The sequence below is a fragment of the Danio rerio genome, chromosome 6 (genome assembly GCF_049306965.1).
Source record: "Danio rerio strain Tuebingen ecotype United States chromosome 6, GRCz12tu, whole genome shotgun sequence".
NCBI lineage: Eukaryota > Metazoa > Chordata > Actinopteri > Cypriniformes > Danionidae > Danio > Danio rerio.
The window spans coordinates 7,458,934-7,478,616 of NC_133181.1; the positions used below are offsets into that span (position 1 = coordinate 7,458,934).

The 19,683-nt window shown below is 38.0% G+C and overlaps 1 protein-coding gene across 1 annotated transcript in view; it reads left to right on the plus strand.

Moving 5' to 3' along the window:
- bcl11ab (BCL11 transcription factor A b) overlaps positions 1–19,281 on the plus strand; it is a 50,512-nt gene extending 31,231 nt beyond the window's left edge. Inside the window, exon 3 of the mRNA NM_001100951.1 lies at positions 17,342–19,281. Within this exon, the coding sequence (NP_001094421.1) occupies positions 17,342–19,281 (1,940 nt within the window). The remainder of the gene's footprint in view (positions 1–17,341) is intronic.
- Positions 19,282–19,683: the final 402 nt, after the last annotated feature.

The window sequence follows — 19,683 nt, forward strand, 5'->3', positions numbered from 1 at the left end:
TGAGTTTGCATGTGAAAGCGTGTCTACTGATGTTTACAGCAAGAAAGAGGGTTTGATGAGAAGGTTGAAACAATGCTTGTGTGTGAAAACCAGACGGACAGTGTTACACGCTTCCATCGCCGTGAAAATCTGTCATCCCATTTAGCGGTACGGTATAAATGCGTTGACGTGCATAGATCATTACACTTTATGTGCATATAATGTTGGTTTGCTGAACTACAGTGGAATTGTGACCAGTGTTGGGGGTAATGCATTATTACACAAGTAGTGTGAGTTATGTGATCAGATTACATTTTTCAAGTAACTCGTAGGGCTGTGCGATTTGAGGAAAATATCTAATAGCATTATTTTGTTTTTGACAGATATTGCGATTTCGATTTGACTTGCGATTTAATTTGATTGTCAAGCTTCAGAATAATAATCTGTAGCTTCTTACTGCTAAAATGAAGTGAGTGTTAGTTAAAAAAGGAGCTGAAAAGACATTATCTTACTTCAAAATTTATTCAAATTTATTTAAAAATATTTAGAAATGAAACACTAATTTTTTTCTAAAGCAAGCAGGAACACAAATAAAATGACCTTACCTTTCTGTTAACAAGTTGAACTCAAATTAGAGAGAGTGTAACTTATTATAAAAACCAGAAATAATATTGTATAAATAATATAATATAAAATTATAGAACACAGAACTTTCAGCAAACTAACATGGCTGAAACAACTCTGAAATTGTATTTGTTGTTGCTTGCTACTAGATTGAGTGGCACTGGCAGTACTTTTATTTGACTTTGAAATCCAAATATTCCCATATTACTGATGTTCTGTTTTTCTTTGATATTTTTTAGTCTATTAGTGCTTCTGAAGCGGCAAGTGCCATTATCCCACTCATCTGCTCTTTCCTGTTTGTCTGTTTGTTTGTTTGTTTGTTTTTTTAATTTTGGGCATTCTGCATAGTTCTGTTGCACAACTGTGATTGGGCAGAACAAAAGTGTGCTCACTCAATTGGCTAGTAAGACTTTCACAACCAGTCACATTCGTTCAAGGCGTTAGAGTTCTAAAGTCAAATTTATTAGCCCCCTTGTTTATTTTTTTTTTCCCTAATTTCTGTTTAGTGGCGAGAAGATTTTTTTTCAACACATTTCTGAACATAATAGTTTTAATAACCCATTTATAATAACTCATTTTTTATTTATTTATTTTTTTATCTTTGCCATGATAACAGTAACAAAATATTTGATTAGACTTTTTCAAGACACTTCTATACAGCTTAAAGTGACATTTAAAGGCTAAACTAAATTAATAAGGTTAACTAGGCAGGTTAGGGTAATTAGGAAAGTCATTGTATAACGGTGGTTTGTTCTGTAGACTATCGAAAAAAATATATAGCTTAAAAGTACTAATAATTCTGATCTTAAAATGGTGTTTAAAAAAATTTAAACTGCTTTTATTCTAGCCGAAATAAAACAAATAAGAGTTTATCCAGAAGAAAAAATATTATCAGACATACTGTGAACATTTCTTTGTTCTGTTAACCATCATTTGGGAAATATTTAAAAAAGAAAAAAAAATTAAAAGGGGGGGCTAATACTTCTGACTTCAACTGTACATTTCATATCGCAGCCTCGCGATTGCGATTTGATTTCGATTAATTGCACAGCCCTTGTAACTAGTAAAGTAATTGATTACATGTTAAAGGATTAGTTCACCCAAAAATGAAAATTCATTTATGAATTACTCACGCTCATTTAATTCAACCCCCAGAGATCTTTCTTTCATCTTTGGAACATAAATTAAGATATTTTAGATGAAATCCCACAGCTCTGGCATCCTCCATAGACAGCAATGGTCCTGAGATGTTCGGAAAAGGAGCCAAAAACATTGTCAAAACTTTGCATGTGAAACATTGCATTCCAAGAACACTTTTCTGCAAAAAAAAAAAAAAAAAAAAAACCTGTAAAAACAACTTTGCCAGTGTCCTCTCTTCCTCATCAGGCCATCAGAGAGCGGATTTAGTACAGAATGTGCATTTACTACTTTCCTACAATGATATATTGCGATTAGAGTCAGCAGCGAAACACACAACCATCGTATTTCCTGTAGTAAACACTCACCCTAATCAAATGCAGAAGACACTTTCAAAATAAGGTAATTTAATGCACTAAAGTGTTATTAAGATTCACATGGAATGTTTTTGGTTCTTCTTCTATACTTTAAATGTCTGGGGACTCTTGCTGTCAATAGAGGATGAGAGAGGTCTCAGATTTAACCTAAAATATTGTCATTTTTGTTCCAAAGATAAACGAAGAAGAGATTAGAACAAAATGAAGGTGAGTAATTAATAATTACAATTTTTTGGATAAAAAAAAGGTCGCTGGTTTGAGTCCCAGCTGGGCCAGTTAATTTTTCTGTGTGGAGTTTGCATGTTCTCTTCGTGTTCGTGTGGGTTTCCTCCGGGTGCTCAGGTTTCCCCCACAGTCTAAAGACTGTGCTATAGTTGAATTGGGTAAATTAAATTAGCTGTAGTGCATGTGTGTGAATGTGAGAGTGCACAGGTGTTTTTCAGTGCTGGGTTGCAGCTGGAAAGCATCCACTGCGTAAAACATATGCTGGATAAGTTGGTGGGTTATTCTGCTGTGGCGACCCCTGATAAATAAAAGGACTAAGCCGAAGGAAAACGAATGAATGAATGAATAAAAAAGGGACAATAAGATGGAGAAGGGAGTGAACTTGATCATACCAATATGGCTCAGTCATTAGTAAGGCATTACTTTTAAAAGTAACTTTCCCCCAACCCTGCTATGAACCATTGAGTCTAGCGACCTGTCATCATTTTTATGAGCCGTTTAATAGGACCGGTCCATTTAGAAAGCAAATCTAAACTTTGATCCCCCCCTGCACTCGTTGCTCTTGTCATGTATTGATGGTCTGGATGTGAATGGATCATCTCCTCTGTCCCTTGCCCTTTTCCGTGAACCCCTGCCCTCCAAGCCTGTCAGAGGGAACTATCGCAGACAGACACACACAGAGACTCTGTCACACACACAAAGACACGTATAAACCCAGAGGCCCGTCACACTGAGAGGACAGATGCCCTCGTTGTGGTGTAGAGACTCCTCAGTATTTTCCTGTCATGTATGAAGAGGCGGAGGTCTTCTTGTGAGTACACATGTGGTAAAGTATTTTGCTAAGCAAGTCAGTTTATGAGAAATCTAGTTGTTTAAGGGGGATTCACATTTTGACAAGTGCTTAAGAAATTGTTTTAGCAATTCATTTTGTTTTGTTGGGTCTGACTTTGAGATCGCCTGGTGCTGAAATCCATCTCAATCATAAACTATTTATAATAGTTCAACAGTATACTGATGGCATCATATGGTAATACTAATACTGTAGTATACTTTGACATAATGCTTGGAGATAAATGCGAAACATAAAGGAGTGATTCTTAACAAAGCTCAAGAAAATTTCCAGGGGAGTTTTAATATGACTAAAAATATGTCAACAACAAATTAATATGAAAAACTTAATTTAACATAATTTTTTCCAGATAAATAATCTGTTGAACTGCATCCCAGTCATCACAAATAGAAATACTGCAGAAGACCTATTGGAATTATGGTTTGGAGTTACATTCAGTTTCAGCCTGAGGTATCAAGACATTTGTGCTGCCCATTACTTAATAAAACACAGGAGAGGGCAAATTCATCAGCAGGATAGCGCTCCTTTTCATAGTTTAGCCTCCACATCCACATCCACAGTTCCTAAAAGCAAAAAAGTCAAGGTGCTTCAGGATTTGCCAGCCCAGTCAGCAGACATGAACATTGTTGAGCAAGATGGAGGAGGAGGCATGATCATATTTTATTTTGGTAAAATAAGCATAATCTATAGGCCTTTGGATTTCATATAATATATAGAGATAGATAGATAAATAGACAGACAGACAGACAGACAGACAGACATAGAGTTCAAATTATAGAGTTAAAGCTTGTTTGGCATGTTATCCCGGGAGAGAGCCCTGAGCTCATAAGATCCTCGACCCCAGGGCTTCCTCCCATTTGCAAGGTGAGAGAGGAGTTTAAGCTCAGGAAAATCTTCTCCTCTGTAGCTAATGAACAGATAGGTGCATGTCTATGGTGCCAATTTGGATTAGTCAATTAACTTAAGTTGCACGTTTTTGAACAATGGGAGGAAGATAATATGGTATTACCATGGTTCTTGCACACAAACCTATGGCAATACCAACATAATTAAGAATGCCTTCTGTATATATTGTATAAATGTATATATATATATATATATATATATATATATATATATATATATATATATATATATATATATATATATATATATATACATATAAATAATTTAATTACACTACGGAATGGCTTTACAGGCACTTATGTTGACTTATTTTCTACTGAAAGAGGAAGTTAGGACAAAGCCTGACAAATGTACAACATTTACATATATGTGTGAATTATAAATTGCTGTTATTATTGTTGTAGCTCAATGTTGAGCATGTCAAGCATTTGATTGGACAAAAAAAAGCATTTTGATTTGATGTGAAAGATAAATTATTAACAATTTTTTGTCTATTTATTTATTTTTTTTTGCAAGAATAAGACAAGTTATATTTAAATTGTGTATATCTGCTCGGTTTTTGAGATATTTTAGCATAATAACCTCAAAGCAAACACAAACACAAGTGCAGTGTCTATTATGTTGTGGTTTTCCTGGAGAAGCCAACAAGCTGATGAGCATTTGTTGTGCCTCTCCGTCAGATACTCTTCCGCTTGGCTCCACCACTCACAGAGTTGTAACCCTTGACCTCTGCGGGGCCGTGTATGTGTACGGTCTTGCCAGCGCCCCTCTGGAATGTCTGAATTTAAGGTCTCTTCTAGTGTGTAGCTAGAGATGGTGTGCTGTCCTACAGCTGCCTGTGTATAAATCCTGCTGTCACCAGAAGGCCAAAGCTCTCCTTTAGTACCCCTTTCTTTTGCTTGTTGTTTCTATAACATTTCACTCAGTCACTCTACTTTAGTGAACTGCACAAGTGTCTCAAAACTACAGTGGGGGAAATAAATATTGAACACAAGTACTGAATGATATTTCCAAAGGAGCTGTTGACATGGAATTGAACCAGATTTTGGTAACAACCCAAGCATTAAAATAAAACAAAACCAAAAAAAGGACATATAAGTTGTTCAATAACAAAGGAATGACATTTGAGAAAGCACCGAACAACTGAAATGTATTTACTACTTTATATAAAAGGCTTTAGGGACTTAAATTGTCCACAGTGTATGTGTGTAAATAAGTGTGTATGGGTGTTTCTCAGAGATGGGTTGCAGCTGGAAGGACATCTGTTGCGTCAAAAATATGCTGGATAAGTTGGCGGTTCCTTCTGCTGTGGCGACCCCAAATTAATTAAGGAATTAAGCCGAAAAGAAAATGACTGAATGAATAAAAGGCTTTTTTGGTGATGGCAACTTAAAGATGCATCTTTATGGAGAATAAAGGTCACATTCATTGCTTAGGTTTCTATTGGATTCAAGTCAGGTGATTGGCTGGGCCATTCTACAGCTTAATTTTCTTTCTCTGAAAGCATTTGAGAGTTTTCTTGGCTGTGTTTTGGATCATTGTCTTGCTGAAATGTCCACCTTGGTTTAGGATTGCCACGATATTGGAATTCAATACCAATCAGTATTAAAAATGTCAATTTCCCATGAACATTTAAGCGCTGTTGAGCACATTCTTAAACAGCACTGATAAGGCATTATGTTCACATGCTCAACAGAAAAGACTGTGATTGGCTGTGGTTTGCTCATATGTTATAGTTTAAAGACAAACCAGCTGATCGACATGACTTTGAAATGCTTCATTGTCCCTTTTTCTGTGGTTACACTCAGTAAACAGCGATGAGTTTGGTGAACTGATGACCTTCACGACCAATCACAGTCATTTCAACAGCGCTCAAATGCTCGCGGGAAATGTACGTTTTTAAAATTTCAGCACCGATTGGTATTGAATTCCAATATCGTGACAACCCTACCTTGGTTTCATCTTTATCATCCTGCTAATGTAGATGTTGGACTGAAGCATTGGATATTAATTTACAATGACAAAGGATAGAAGGTTGCTAAATAACTACTTCCAGATTTCAGCTGCTGTCCAGGCTTTCACTGCCTTTCTACACCTTCCTTTCTTCATATGTTCTACACTTTTCGTTTTATTACACACAACTTCACTTGTAAACTAATTAGTTTTGTTCTCTTTGCATATATGGATTTCTTTGATTGTTGCAAACATCCAGTGAGATTTTCAAGTCAGCAGCACCACCACCAAATGGTGACGTGCTCAATACTTATTTCCCCCTCAGTAAATTCGGTGCCTCTTGCTCTGTGGCCAAAAAAAAGGAAGCTTTTGTGCATTTGATTTAACATCTTCTGAGCTCATTCACGGCTGTCGAAGGGCTTCTACGTGACCACACACGCAGATGAAAACACTCCCCTTCTCATGCAGACAACTGGTTCACCCTGTACTTTTCGAGGTTTAAAAATGTTGTTGACATTCGTTTATACATCAGCAAGAAGACCTGGTGAAAACAGCTCCCTCTCTGTGACCTTTAACCCCTTACAGTCTTTCGAAAGTATGTACTGTATAAGAGCTGAGATCTGCGGGGCTCCAGACAGGTTTCTGGCAAGAGCGCACAGGTAACATTCCAGCTCTGCCTGAAATTCCTGTGAGCTGTGGGTTGTTAAAATAGTGATTTACCTGTTGCTGGGTTAATTAATATGCTGTCATTTTGATTGAGCTATGTGACAGATGTGATTCTCCTGCCATCCAACTCAATCTTTTAATGACAACTTTAACCTACATTCTTGGAGTTGATTAGATTACCCATAGAAAAAAAACTAATCAACTTGTGAATTTTGAATTTGTTAAATGGGATAGCCCCCATCTTATTTTCAAGGGGGTCCTTAACTTGACTTTGATTTAAAATACATGTAATTTCAAGTGTTATTTGGATATTAGTCTTTTGTAGTCCAGTACTCCCACTAGTGCTGCACAATATTTAGACGTGATAATAGCATATCTAGTGCAATCAAGTGCAATCAATTAAATTAATCTCATGTGCCAAGTATTTTACCAATCAGATGGGGCCTTGGTCGCACGTTATGTTGATGGTCCGTTTGTTGAATGTAAGTTACATTGCATCTACATGCCAACTTATTCTCATTAGATTATAAGTAGACTGTTAGGTTGGGGTTAGGGTTAGTGCAAGTTGACATGCAAAGTTTCTTATAGTCAGTTAAATGTCTGTAGGAGCAGTATCAACAGATATTAAACAGACAGTCTACCATGAGAATAAAGTGTTACCGGGGCCTTTACTATCTGTATCGCCACCTCTCCAGTAGATACTTACCTGTGTGCTTTGTCGCCTGTGTTTTGTTATTTTTCTCAGCGTCGATGATATGTAGCACTAAAGGTTGTCAAATCAAATTTACTTCTCTATTTTGCTGTTGTAAACACATAAATAATATTTGCAGCCCACTTCTGTTATAACACACAACACACAGCTTCGATTATAAAGGCCTCCATTCTGCAGATTTGGTTGTTGTCAAATGCAGCGTTTTTGCCTTGTAGCTAGTTCTCATGACTGAGTTCCTGTAACTCTCAGGTGTGAACGTCTGTTTTAACACAATTTTAATCACAACCTCTTCTGTGAGGTGTCATTTACACTTATAAAATTATGTATTTTATTTATGCATTATTTATTTTATTATATTTATTTCTAAACTTATTCACTTTTAAAATGCATACGTTTAGTTTATGGCTGGCATTTACACTACTCCAGGATCTTCAATTTACAAAAACATAGCATTTTAAAAAATTTACAGACCCTGTTTTAGTCTGGAAATACTTGAGTTTGGTGGTTAGCATTGTTGTCTCACAGCAATAAGGTCACTGGTTCGAGTGCCGGCTGGGCCAGTTGGCTTTTTTTTTTTTGTGTTCACGTGGGTTTCCCCTGGGTGGCCACAATCCATAGACGTGGTAAAAGTGAATTGTGTAAACTAATTGGCCGTAGTGTATGAGTGTGTGTGTGAGAGAGAATGCGTGTATGGGTGTTTCCCAGTACTGGGTTGCAGCTGAAAGGGCTCCCACTGCATAAAAACATATGATAAAACAGTTGGTGGTTCATTCTGCTTTGGCGACCCCTGAAAAATAAGGGACTAAATTGAAAAAAAAAATGAATGAACACTTCAGTTCTGTTTCAGTATAGATGAACTGAAATCTAAACTTTATAAGCAGAGGCATGGCTATCCACAATCACTCTCTGATTGGTCTATTTATCTCTGATTCATCAAGTCCTTCACATATGACCATTGTACAACTGGTAGATTGGAAATATGGATGCTAACGCATGCTCATTGAGTGTAAATGACCATGTATCAGGCTTTTTAGGTTGTATAGTGAGTGTGGACATTTCTGAAACGCAATTAAAATGCCAACAAGGAGTGTTTTCATTCTAAAACACCATTTTAAAACAAAAGCACACTAGTCTAAATGGAACCTGAGTGCATTGGCATCTGTTTCATGGTGGACTGTTAAAGAACAAGACACGCGTCTCCTGGAAATCCTGCAGACTGCATTGATGACTTTGATACTCATATGTTTCCCATTTGATGTGCTTTATGCATCAGATGTTCAGCGAGTGGTCTAAGGACATACTATCAGTGACTAAAATGAAGGTTGGATATGAACTAAGACACCATGTTCTAGTCTTCAAACTCATAAAGCCCCATTTTACTTTAATTTATGTGAATTTTGATAGTTTGTACTATTGTGTGTGATCTGGGTAACACTTTACAATAAGGTTTATTAGTTAATGCATTTACTAACGTGAACTAATCATGAACAACACATGTATAGCATTTATTAATCATTATTGAACATTTACTAATGCATTATTAACATCCAAGTCCATGCTTGTTAACATTAGTTAATGCACCACGAGTTAACACGAACTAACAATGAACTACTGTATTTTCATTAACTAACGTTTACTAACATCAACAAATACAGTAGTAGATGTATTGTTTATTGTTTGTTCATCTTAGTAAATGCATTAATTAACATTAACTCATGAACCTTATTGTAAAGTGTGACCGTGATCTGTTTATTCTCCCAATGAAAGTTAGATTTAGGGATACACTTTTGTTCTTGCTTTATCAAAAAAAAAAAAAAAAAGTTTATATGTATATTAAAAATACTAAAAATCCAGCTTAAAAGAGGTATATTTTGTAGTATGTTCAGGTTGGTTACAATCCGTCATGTAATTGTTTTTCATATCTCTCTGCTTTTATCTGAAAAAAACGAGGATAGCAACAAACTGTGGAACATAGTTGGGACAAGGCTTTGATTTTAGAATTTACTGGTTATTTTTTACCCGTCTCCTCGCTGATGCTAAAGCAGTGGCAGCTAGCAGAACTCTTCCATCTGCTAGCATACCAGAACATATGCATCCAATTAAGCAGCAAAGCAGAGAGCTGGAATCCTGCTTGATGAATTGGGCCCTGTCTTAGTTAAGTGATCAGTGCATCCATCTTATAGAAGGTTATTGATGGTAAATGTATGTTTAAGGTTGTTCGGCGTGTGCTAGCAACGTTATATTTGAGTTAAAGTTGGAATAATAGTAATACCGTGTCTGCTTGAGTGAAACAGCTGGTTTGTCTTTCACCGCCCTCCTTTTTCAAAATGTCATCTCCTGTAGCTAATGTTAACGTTGGCTATGCTAACATGATGTAGCCATTTATGGTAGCTTAGCCTGCTAACTTCAGTACCAGATCGACCGGTAACACTTCAGTAGGGTGAACACTTATTATTTACTAGTAATAACTACACAATTTGTCTAATTTGCTGCTTATTAATAGTTAAAATGGTAGTTATGGTAGCTTACCCTGCTAACTTCAGTTCCAGATTAACCAGTAACACTTTAGTACGGTGACACTCATTATAACTATTAATAACTACACAATTTGTCTAATTTGCTGCTTATTAAAAGTTAAAAGGATAGTTAAAAGATAGTTTAGCCTGTCAAAATCAGTTCCAGATTAACCAGTAACACTTTAGTATGGGGAAAACTCATTATTTACTATTAATAACTACACAATTTGCCTGATTTGCTGCTTATTAACAGTTAAAATGGTAGTTAAATGATAGCTTAACCTGCTAATTTCAGTTTCAGATCAACCAGTAACACTTTAGAATTGGAAACACATACTATTTAGTATTAATAACTACACAATTTGCCCAATTTGCTGCTTATTAATAGTTAAAAGGGTAGTTATAAATTATAGCATAGCCTGCTAACAGTTCCAGATTAACCAGTAGCACTTTAAATATGGTAAACATTCATTATTAACTACTAATAACTACACAATTTGCCCAATTTGCTGCTTAGTAATAGTAAAAAGGGTAGTTAAATGATATTTATGCCTGCTAACTTCAGTTCCAGATCAAACAGTAACACTTTAGAATTGGAAACACTTACTATTTACTATTAATAACTACACAAATATAGGCATCAATATGTACTTATTAGCTTTTATATTTTTCAGTTTATTAGTACTTATAAGCAATTGATATGAATTGGTCTCCATACAAAAAATGTGTCAATTAGCATTTAGGTTATAAATAAAGTAAATTAAATTTTTGTTAAGTTGATAATGCAAGGCTCAATTTGGGTAAATTCAACTATAAATAACTTCATTAGTTCTCTTAAGTCCAGATATCCAACAATTTAACTCTAGCCTGATTTACTGCATCACTTGTGCCCTGGATGCGCCAGATGGGAAGCCTTAAATATTGACCCCGTGGCTGTAATGTGAATTGGGAACACTGGTCTTTTTGTACTGGTCCCAGTTCCAGAGCTCTGCCTGAGGGAGGGTTTCTGAATGAGTCCTCTCACTACGCCCGACTATCACATGGCCATTTAAGCCTGTAGTCTGTGGTCTCATGGATAAGGAGAATGCAAAGAAAGAGACAGGATGACTTGAAATAATCTTTGTCGAGCAGTGTGGAAATGTTGGCACTGTGATGAAGTTTAACGCTGTACTGGACGCCTCATTGTAGACTGTTTACCAGTGCTAAAGGCCAGCTGTGTTAATGGACTTTTGGAAACTCTTTTTAATAACTGATCTAAATACCAACCAAGACCATGCGTTACATGATTAAGTGTTTTGTAAAGACTTAGCATGAAGTGTCAATGAAAACAGCAAGTATCTAATGTTTAATGTGCAGTTAGGCCATTGACAGAACAGACTTTTGGTCATCCTGATGGTGTTTGGTTAAGACAAAAAACATCTCTGTAATTATTACCCATAGTTTTTCTATAATTGCACTTTATAACTTATACCTATATCCTGAACTTGCTGCTATTATACTTCTGGTTAGACCTAAACTGCATTTCGTTGCCTCGTACTTGCACATGTGTAATGAAAATAAAGTTGAATCTATTCTAATAAAATCTAATCCGAGAACAACACATACATTTAATACACTTCATTGAACATATACACATAGACATTACCTTTTTTTATTATTATTGGAAGGAGAATATATACTATAGGCCAATTACCGGCTTTTAAGCATTCAGGATGTGCACTCATCATGGTTGCAGAAAAAACTGGAAGCACTAGTCTTTGCAGTGAGGGAAGGACACCGATGTGGTAAAAAAAAAAAAAAAAATTGTTTTATTAAATAATTTGTATTTATTAATTATTATTTACTTAATTTTTCAAGCGTATTACAACATTTTGTCACCCAGTGATAAATGCTGTTATTCGGCCAAATTAACGTTAGTGACCTGCAGATCTGTTTGCCATACCACCCTCTCAATGAATTACTGATGAGACCAAATGACTATTTTCTCTACACTTGTGCCTGAGGAAAAAGGTTATGGACTGGTAATGTAAACTTGGCCAAAAAATAAATAAAAAAATTTGAACCAAACCTTCTTTTAACAAAATGATTTAATTTAGTACAACTTTTTACATTAAAACAACTTAGAGCTTAAATAAACGTTATAATGTGAAAATTTTTACGCATTACATTATGCACCCATAACAATACAGCTGTTCTGCATCTGTTAAATCAGTTGACTGTTGTAACCCAACAAAGCAGCAAATATTTTTAACTCAACCATTGGCTTAAATAAATAACTCAACGTTTATTTAGAATGCTTTGAAATATGCATTTTTACTCGATTTTTGACGTTATCTCATCAAAACATGGAATGGGTGGGACATAGTGTAGCTCCTCCCCTTTAAAAAAAACAGATAATAGCATTTTGTTTATCACCGCTCTGCCAGTGAGAGATTGAGCTCAAGTGCATCAAATGAAAAGCAAATGAGGTGTCTTGAAGGGGGCAGGGCATGTTGCATACTAGAGAGCATTTGATTGGTTATGATTTGAGGAGAAACTGTAGCTCCAAATGACGTGAAGAAAAATCGTTACTCCATATAGACGGAAGTGTTAAACTGCAAGCTTTGCATGCTCATATCAGTTTTGTATCATTTAAACCTGAATTTTGTCTCTGTTTTGAAGTGCACTACCTTTCAGACACCTTAAAAACTAACAATACTTATATTAACAAAAAAGAAAACGATTTTAATTTCATGGGATTGTTAAATGCTATTAGTTATAAAGTTGTGTTTACTATTAAAACAGCTTTAAAAGTGGCTCATCCAATTAGATTTTAGGAGCCACAACCCTGCAAAGTTTTTCCTAAAACCTGGATTATTGTTTGTAGATGTTTGCTGGAGTCAAACTGTCTGAATCTCGTTTCCCCCTCGGTGTTTGCTCTGTCTGCGGGACGGTCTCGTGAGCTAACAAAACGTCCACCTCTGCCCTGTGCAGACTAGACCAGTTCATCTTCCCCAATGGCCACATCTTTCTTTTTCTCAGACGGTCACCTCCCCCAGTCGATGCCTCCACCCGTCTGTGGGCTTTAAACCGCCTTCCCCTTCACCTCTCCGTCTGGTCCACTCCTTTTTGTCTGTCCTCCTCTTTAATGTGCGTTGATAAGGTGACTGCTGACCCATTGCTAGGCACTCTATGAGAGGCCCTGTTTCAAGATGGCGACCCTCCTCACCCTCTCAGACACTTTCAATATGCGCAGGGGGGCAGGGTGTCCAGTGCTGGGATTGAACACACTGGAAATTAAACACATTTACTTGCACTGGCAAAAATATTACCAGCTGCTTTGTTGTAGCCAAGCATGATTTTCTCACCTCATCCCTGGAGTATCCATATGGCATTTGGAGCTTTTCATTACATTGACTTGAATATGGGAATAATCATGTCTAGATTAAACTAGGGTCAGGTGTGAGGGGCACAGATGCTTGAGTGAAGTGTAATTATTTGCTGGTGAATTATGCGTAGTGCGTGGTAAACCTTGAATGTGTTTTTATGGTGTCAAACGATCTGATGTTGGCCCTTTAAGTACACACTTCATGTCTTTGGTTTCATGTGTGTATTTAGTTAAATGGACCGAGGGCATATGTAGTGACTTGCATGTGTTGGTCTTAGGTTCAGGCGTGACAAGATATGATTGAATGGGCATTAGGGGCGAGGCAGTGGCACAGTAGGTTGTGCTGTCGCCTCACAGCAAGAAGGTCGCTGGGTTACTGGTTCGAACCTCGGCTCAGTTGGCATTTCTGTGTGGAGTTTGCATGTTCTCCCTGCCTTCACGTGGGTTTCCTCTGGGTGCTCCGGTTTCCTCCACAGTCCAAAGACATGCAGTACAGGTGAGTTGGGTAGTCTAAATTGTCCGTAGTGAGTGTGTGTGTGGATATTTCCCAGAGATGGGTTGCAGCTGGAAGGGCATGCGCTGCGTAAAAACTTGCTGGATGAGTTGGCGGTTCATTCCGCTGTGGCGACCCCGGATTAATAAAGGGACTAAGCCAACAAGAAAATGAATGAATGAATGAATGAATGAATGGGCATTATCAGTGGTTATCAGCTGATAGATATGGGCCAGTAGGGGCCTTCTTTCCCTAATGGTAGGCTCAGAAGACTTATCATCCATTCACATGGTTAATCAGCTATAAATCGCATATGGCTTCAGACAGAAGTTAACAAGATTTATTTATATTATTTATTAAATTCTCCATGAATTAGTAGTGGATGATAACTACCAGTAGGCGCAGAAGGCCCCTGCTGGCCCATATCTATCAGCTGATAACCACTGATAACGGCCATTCAATCGAGTAATAAGATCAAATTTCTATGTATTTTTATATGTAGCTGAAAAAAATTGCCTGATCAGTCAGGAGACGAAACATAACTATTTTACATATTGTCAGAAAAGTAAAATAATAATGTAAACATACTTTTAAAAAGGTGCATCTTCAAACCTCACCCATACACCCTATTCTTTAATGGAGGAGGAGCAGCTTGTACTTAAAGGTACGAATGAGATCGTACAAATGAATACGAATTTTGCCGCAGTCACACTAGAGTTTGAACAAGGGAAATCCTGCTGTACTACGCTATGAAAAGGATTAAACAAGATGATTAGACATTTAAAAAAGTGAGCGATTGGTCCATATTTTACATTTCTGTACAACGAGGTCATGTTTTGAATTTTGCAATTCAGCGAACTGCGAAACATTTTGTTTTTGGTCTGACGAATTTGTGTGCATATGAATTTTAGTCTATGGGGGAAAAATCCAGTATGACTGCGGTAATTTCCATTAAATCAAAACTTTACAAAACTTGTCATTCGAGTTTTCATTTCCGGTCTGATGCATTTACCTGCGTATGAATGGAAGTCTATGGGGCGAAAACTCCAATGTGACCACGGCTTTAGCCACTAAATCAAAACAATACGAACTTGTCATACAAGTTTTCATTTCCGGTCTGTTGCATTTGCATGCATATGAAAGGAAGTTTATGGGGCGAAAGGTCCAGTGTGACCACGGCTTTAACCACTAAATCAAAACGTTACGATTTGCAGCTGCAAATGAGCTTGATATGAAACTATATATTGGTATAATAATGACTTGCTGCTGTGGCAGTTTTGTTCAAAAACAGATGGATTTTATAAGCCATTTAAACAACATTATCATCCAAACTTGTAATATTTCTATACAAAAAACTCTTTTTGCCTGTTTGTTTACACACCCATGCGATATTGGGACTGGAAATGCATACATTCGGAAAACGCCACTGGTTTCGTGTCCTGAAAACGAGTCATTGAAAATGATCATGTCATCCACATTCATGAAATGTATTTAGAGAAGTGTAGATTTAAAGCAAGTGCGAAAAAAACGCAACAATGGCAGAGTATGTTGTCATGTTGTTGCTAAAGCTTTATTCGCAAAGTGATAAAGATTTACTTAATATTACAACCAACAGCAGATACACATCATACACACATAGCAAATTCTGGAGTACATACACACCAGTGTCGTGCCACTGACTTGACTACACCATTGTTGTGTAAACATAGCCTAGTCAATGTCACATGTACCTCAGTAGTAAAAAGGTTAAAGATGGAATTGTTCACACTTAAGACTTGTTGAGTAATAAAACATGTCCTAAATACTTTATCCTTAAAAATTGGTATTGGTCAAATAGCTTTTTTGTCCAGAAAGTGACGAAAAAGTGGAACTGTATCAAGGCTTGTTGTTTAGTATGAATGGAATTATTCAATCCTACATCAAACCAATTGAAATGCCCATAAATGTTTGGTTTGCCCTCATAGATATTTTGATGGTGTTCCAATCAGACACACAATGATGCTTTTCTGTCCTCTTCTCACGATCTGGATGGACATATGCCCGCAAATTGCTCTCCAATATAACTCCCCCCTCCCCCACTTTTTAGCATATCGCTAAAGAAAATGTGATTGTCGGCTATGTGCTGAAAGAAACAAGGTTGAAAGTAATCAATAAGTCGTCCTCTCAGACAAGGCCACCGAGTAATAGCTGCTGTTGGTGAGGTGGGTGTTTTAAATGTCAGCGACGCAGGATGATTATACGTCTATAGAGAACACTTCCCTTATTTTAGGCTGTTTTCACACTTGGTTTGATTGCTTGATTCAAACTTGAGTATAATTTCTACCACCTTCATGCCCTGTATTTCTTTTTCACAGTGTATTTTGGAGCACCAATGGATTTTCAAAAATGTATCTTAATTTTACTATTTTTTTGTGTTATCTGCTGCTAATGTAGTTGCACTTTACATCAACAAAACCAAAAAAACTGAAAAATAATAATATGTGAGGTTGGATCCTCACCAAAATTTCCAAAAGATAGGAAATGTTTGTGGTGTCTGTGTTTGCTTGTGTATACAGTACACTTTTCGAAGCCATTAAACAGCTAGAATTAACATATTAGCTTATTTCATTTCTGAAATTGAAATGCAATGATAAATATTATTTTTACATTTGTTTTTTATTGTGTCTTATAGAAACATGCATTTTAAAATCCTCGAATATAAGCACAGGCCTCTTTGTATGACTCATAATGGTATATGATTTTATTGGAATAAGCATGAGAACAGGCAGGCAAAGAGAGTGGCCTTTTTATGACGGAAAATCTCCTGAGGAGGTCAAACCCTACACAGGTGGCAGCAATTAACTGTAATTTTTGCAGATTGTAATGATCCATAATTTACCAGCCTCCCCCCTGCATCTCTTATGCAGTAAAAAAAAGTGTTTTGATTGGGTACAGGTTTTTTGTTCGCTCTGGCCTTTGTGTCAGATATCTCAGAGACAGGCGAGGCTGTTGACATATGAAGTGATGCTCATGCAGAAACTGAACAACCTTACTTGCATTTTCAGCAGGTTGAATTTAGCATTTGCATTTGTGATTTAGCATGCCATGCCAAGATATCAAAGCAAGAACATAACTGTATGAAAAATAACTTCAATAACTTATAAGCACATTGATTTATTATTAACTGTTAAAGAGCAATAGCTCAACCAAAACTGAAATGCATGTTATCATTTACTCACCCTTCACTTGTTGTAAACCGGTCTGAGTTTCTTTTTATTCCTGTAGAACACAAAATAATTCATTTAGAAAAATGTTGGAAGCATCTAATCTTCGACTTCCATAGAAATTTCACTTTTGGGTGAACTATGATTTAAAGTTAGTAGAGGTACAGCTCAAAGTTTGAGTGTGGTTTTAGCAGCATGAGAAATAATATAGAGGCAAGGACAGAACAAGCACCTAAACAAGTTATTTTCCTGCAATAAATTTGCTGAAAAATTTGTCTGACTTGCTAGTTCCTAAATAGACAACTGACCTTCTCCTTTTGTTTTGTTTTGCAGAAAAAGATGAGCCCAGCAGCTACACTTGCACAACCTGTAAGCAGCCCTTCAGCACTGCTTGGTTCCTGCTACAGCATGCCCAGAATACTCATGGTTTCCGAATATACCTGGAAAGCGAACCTGGAAGCCCATTAACTCCCCGTGTGGCCTCTGCTCCAGGCATGGGTGGTGACTGTGCCTCTCAGCCACCTATACATGCAGCCCATCTAGGAGACAGTAGTCCTTATAGCCTGATGAGGATAGCCAACAGAGATGGCTCCTCTGTTCCTAGAGAAGGTCGATATCCCAGGACGCCTCCACTCTTTAGTCCCCCACCTCGGCATCATATGAGCCCAGACGATCTGGCTTTGGCCCCCCACCACCCAAGCGCCTTTGACAGGGTACTGCGTCTTAATTCGGTACCCTTGGACTCCCCATCTATGGACTTCTCGAGACGACTACGGGAACTGGCAGGCAACTCTGCTGGCTCTTCTCCACCCATGTCGCCCAACAGGCCCAGCCCTATGCAAAGGCTGCTGCAGCCATTCCAGCCAGGGGCATCTCATTCTCCTTCTGGTCCCCGTTCAACACCTACACAGCAAACACCCACCCTGCCAACTGCAAAAGCAAAATCCTGCGAGTTCTGTGGGAAGTCCTTTAAGTTCCAGAGCAACTTAATTGTCCATAGGCGTAGTCATACCGGAGAGAAACCTTACAAGTGCCACCTTTGCAACCATGCCTGCACGCAGGCCAGCAAGTTGAAGCGCCACATGAAGACCCATCGGCACAAATCCTCCTCCACTACCTCCAAATCAGACGATGGCCTTTCAACTGCGAGTTCACCTGAGCCAGGAACGAGTGATTTGCCAAGCAGTGCCACCAATGCTCTTAAATCAGTGGTTGCAAAGTTTAAAATCGAGAACAATGGCATGATCCCTGAAAATGGACAAGAGGAAGATGAAGAAGAGGAAGAAGAGGAGGAGGATGAAGAGGAGGAAGAGGAGGAGGAAGATGAAGAAGAAGAAGAGGAGGAGGAGGAGAATGAAAGTGAGGCTGGTGAAAGGAATGATATAAACTTTAGCTTGAGCCTAGAAGGTGCACGTCATCACGAGAACAATAGACAACGACACAACAAAAATGTGGAGGGAATTCAGGACTACCGAGAAGCGCTCAAACATTACAAACGAGGCGACCACCACAGATCAGCTCACGAGACATTTGGTGACAGTTCCCCAAAAGAGTCTTCTCAAGTCAACGAAGGGTACGGACACATCGTTAATGGGTCGGCGTCCTACTCAAATGATGACCTCTCAAGAAAACTTCTCGCTGGAAGTCCAGGTTCTGACAGTCCTCTAACTAAGCGAATCAAGGTGGAAAAAGACCTTGATCTTCCAACTCCTACAATTCCCAATTCAGAAAATGTGTACTCACAATGGCTGGCTGGATATGCCGCTTCGCGCCAGCTCAAGGATCCTATCCTCAACTTTGGGGACTCAAGACAATCACCTTTCGCCACCTCTTCAGAGCACTCCTCGGAGAATGGAAGTCTCAGGTTCTCCACTCCTCCTGGGGAGCTGGATGGAGGCACAGCCTCTGGGCGTAGCGGCACGGGAAGCAGAGCCAGTACACCCCACCTTCCCAGTGGTCGCCCCAGCTCCAAGGATGGCCGCCGTAGTGACACATGTGAGTTTTGTGGCAAGGTCTTCAAAAACTGCAGCAACTTGACAGTGCATCGCCGCAGCCATACTGGCGAAAGGCCGTATAAATGTGAGCTTTGTAGCTACGCCTGTGCTCAAAGCAGTAAGCTAACACGGCACATGAAGACGCATGGACAGACAGGCAAGGACGTTTACAAATGTGAGATATGCCACATGCCTTTCAGCGTCTACAGCACTCTGGAGAAGCACATGAAAAAATGGCACAACGATCGGCCATTGAGCATCGAAATTAAATCGGAGTAAATTTGATGATGTCTTACGCAGAACACAATATTTAAAGCACAGCGTCAGATGAGGATACTAGCCGAAAATTTGTCGAAATTTACGCAAGACTCTGAGCCCTTTCGAATGTGCAATAACTTAATGTTTTGTACTCCTTTTCTTACTGGTTGGCATGTGTTAGCTTGATTGATTAGCGGTATTGCTGTTGTTACTGTCTTTTATCGAACAGAACATTTCATGCTGCAAGCGGTTAATTTTTACATATCATACCTAGTCGTATTGTATCATTTAAGCCTGTAATCTTTTGACTACCTACATTCACACTGGGGTTTTACACTGTTCGTTAGGGATATAGACAAACTTTAGGGTTACCAGTGAACGTTTGAATGGTAACATTTTACTAAAATACTAAAAACGTTTGAA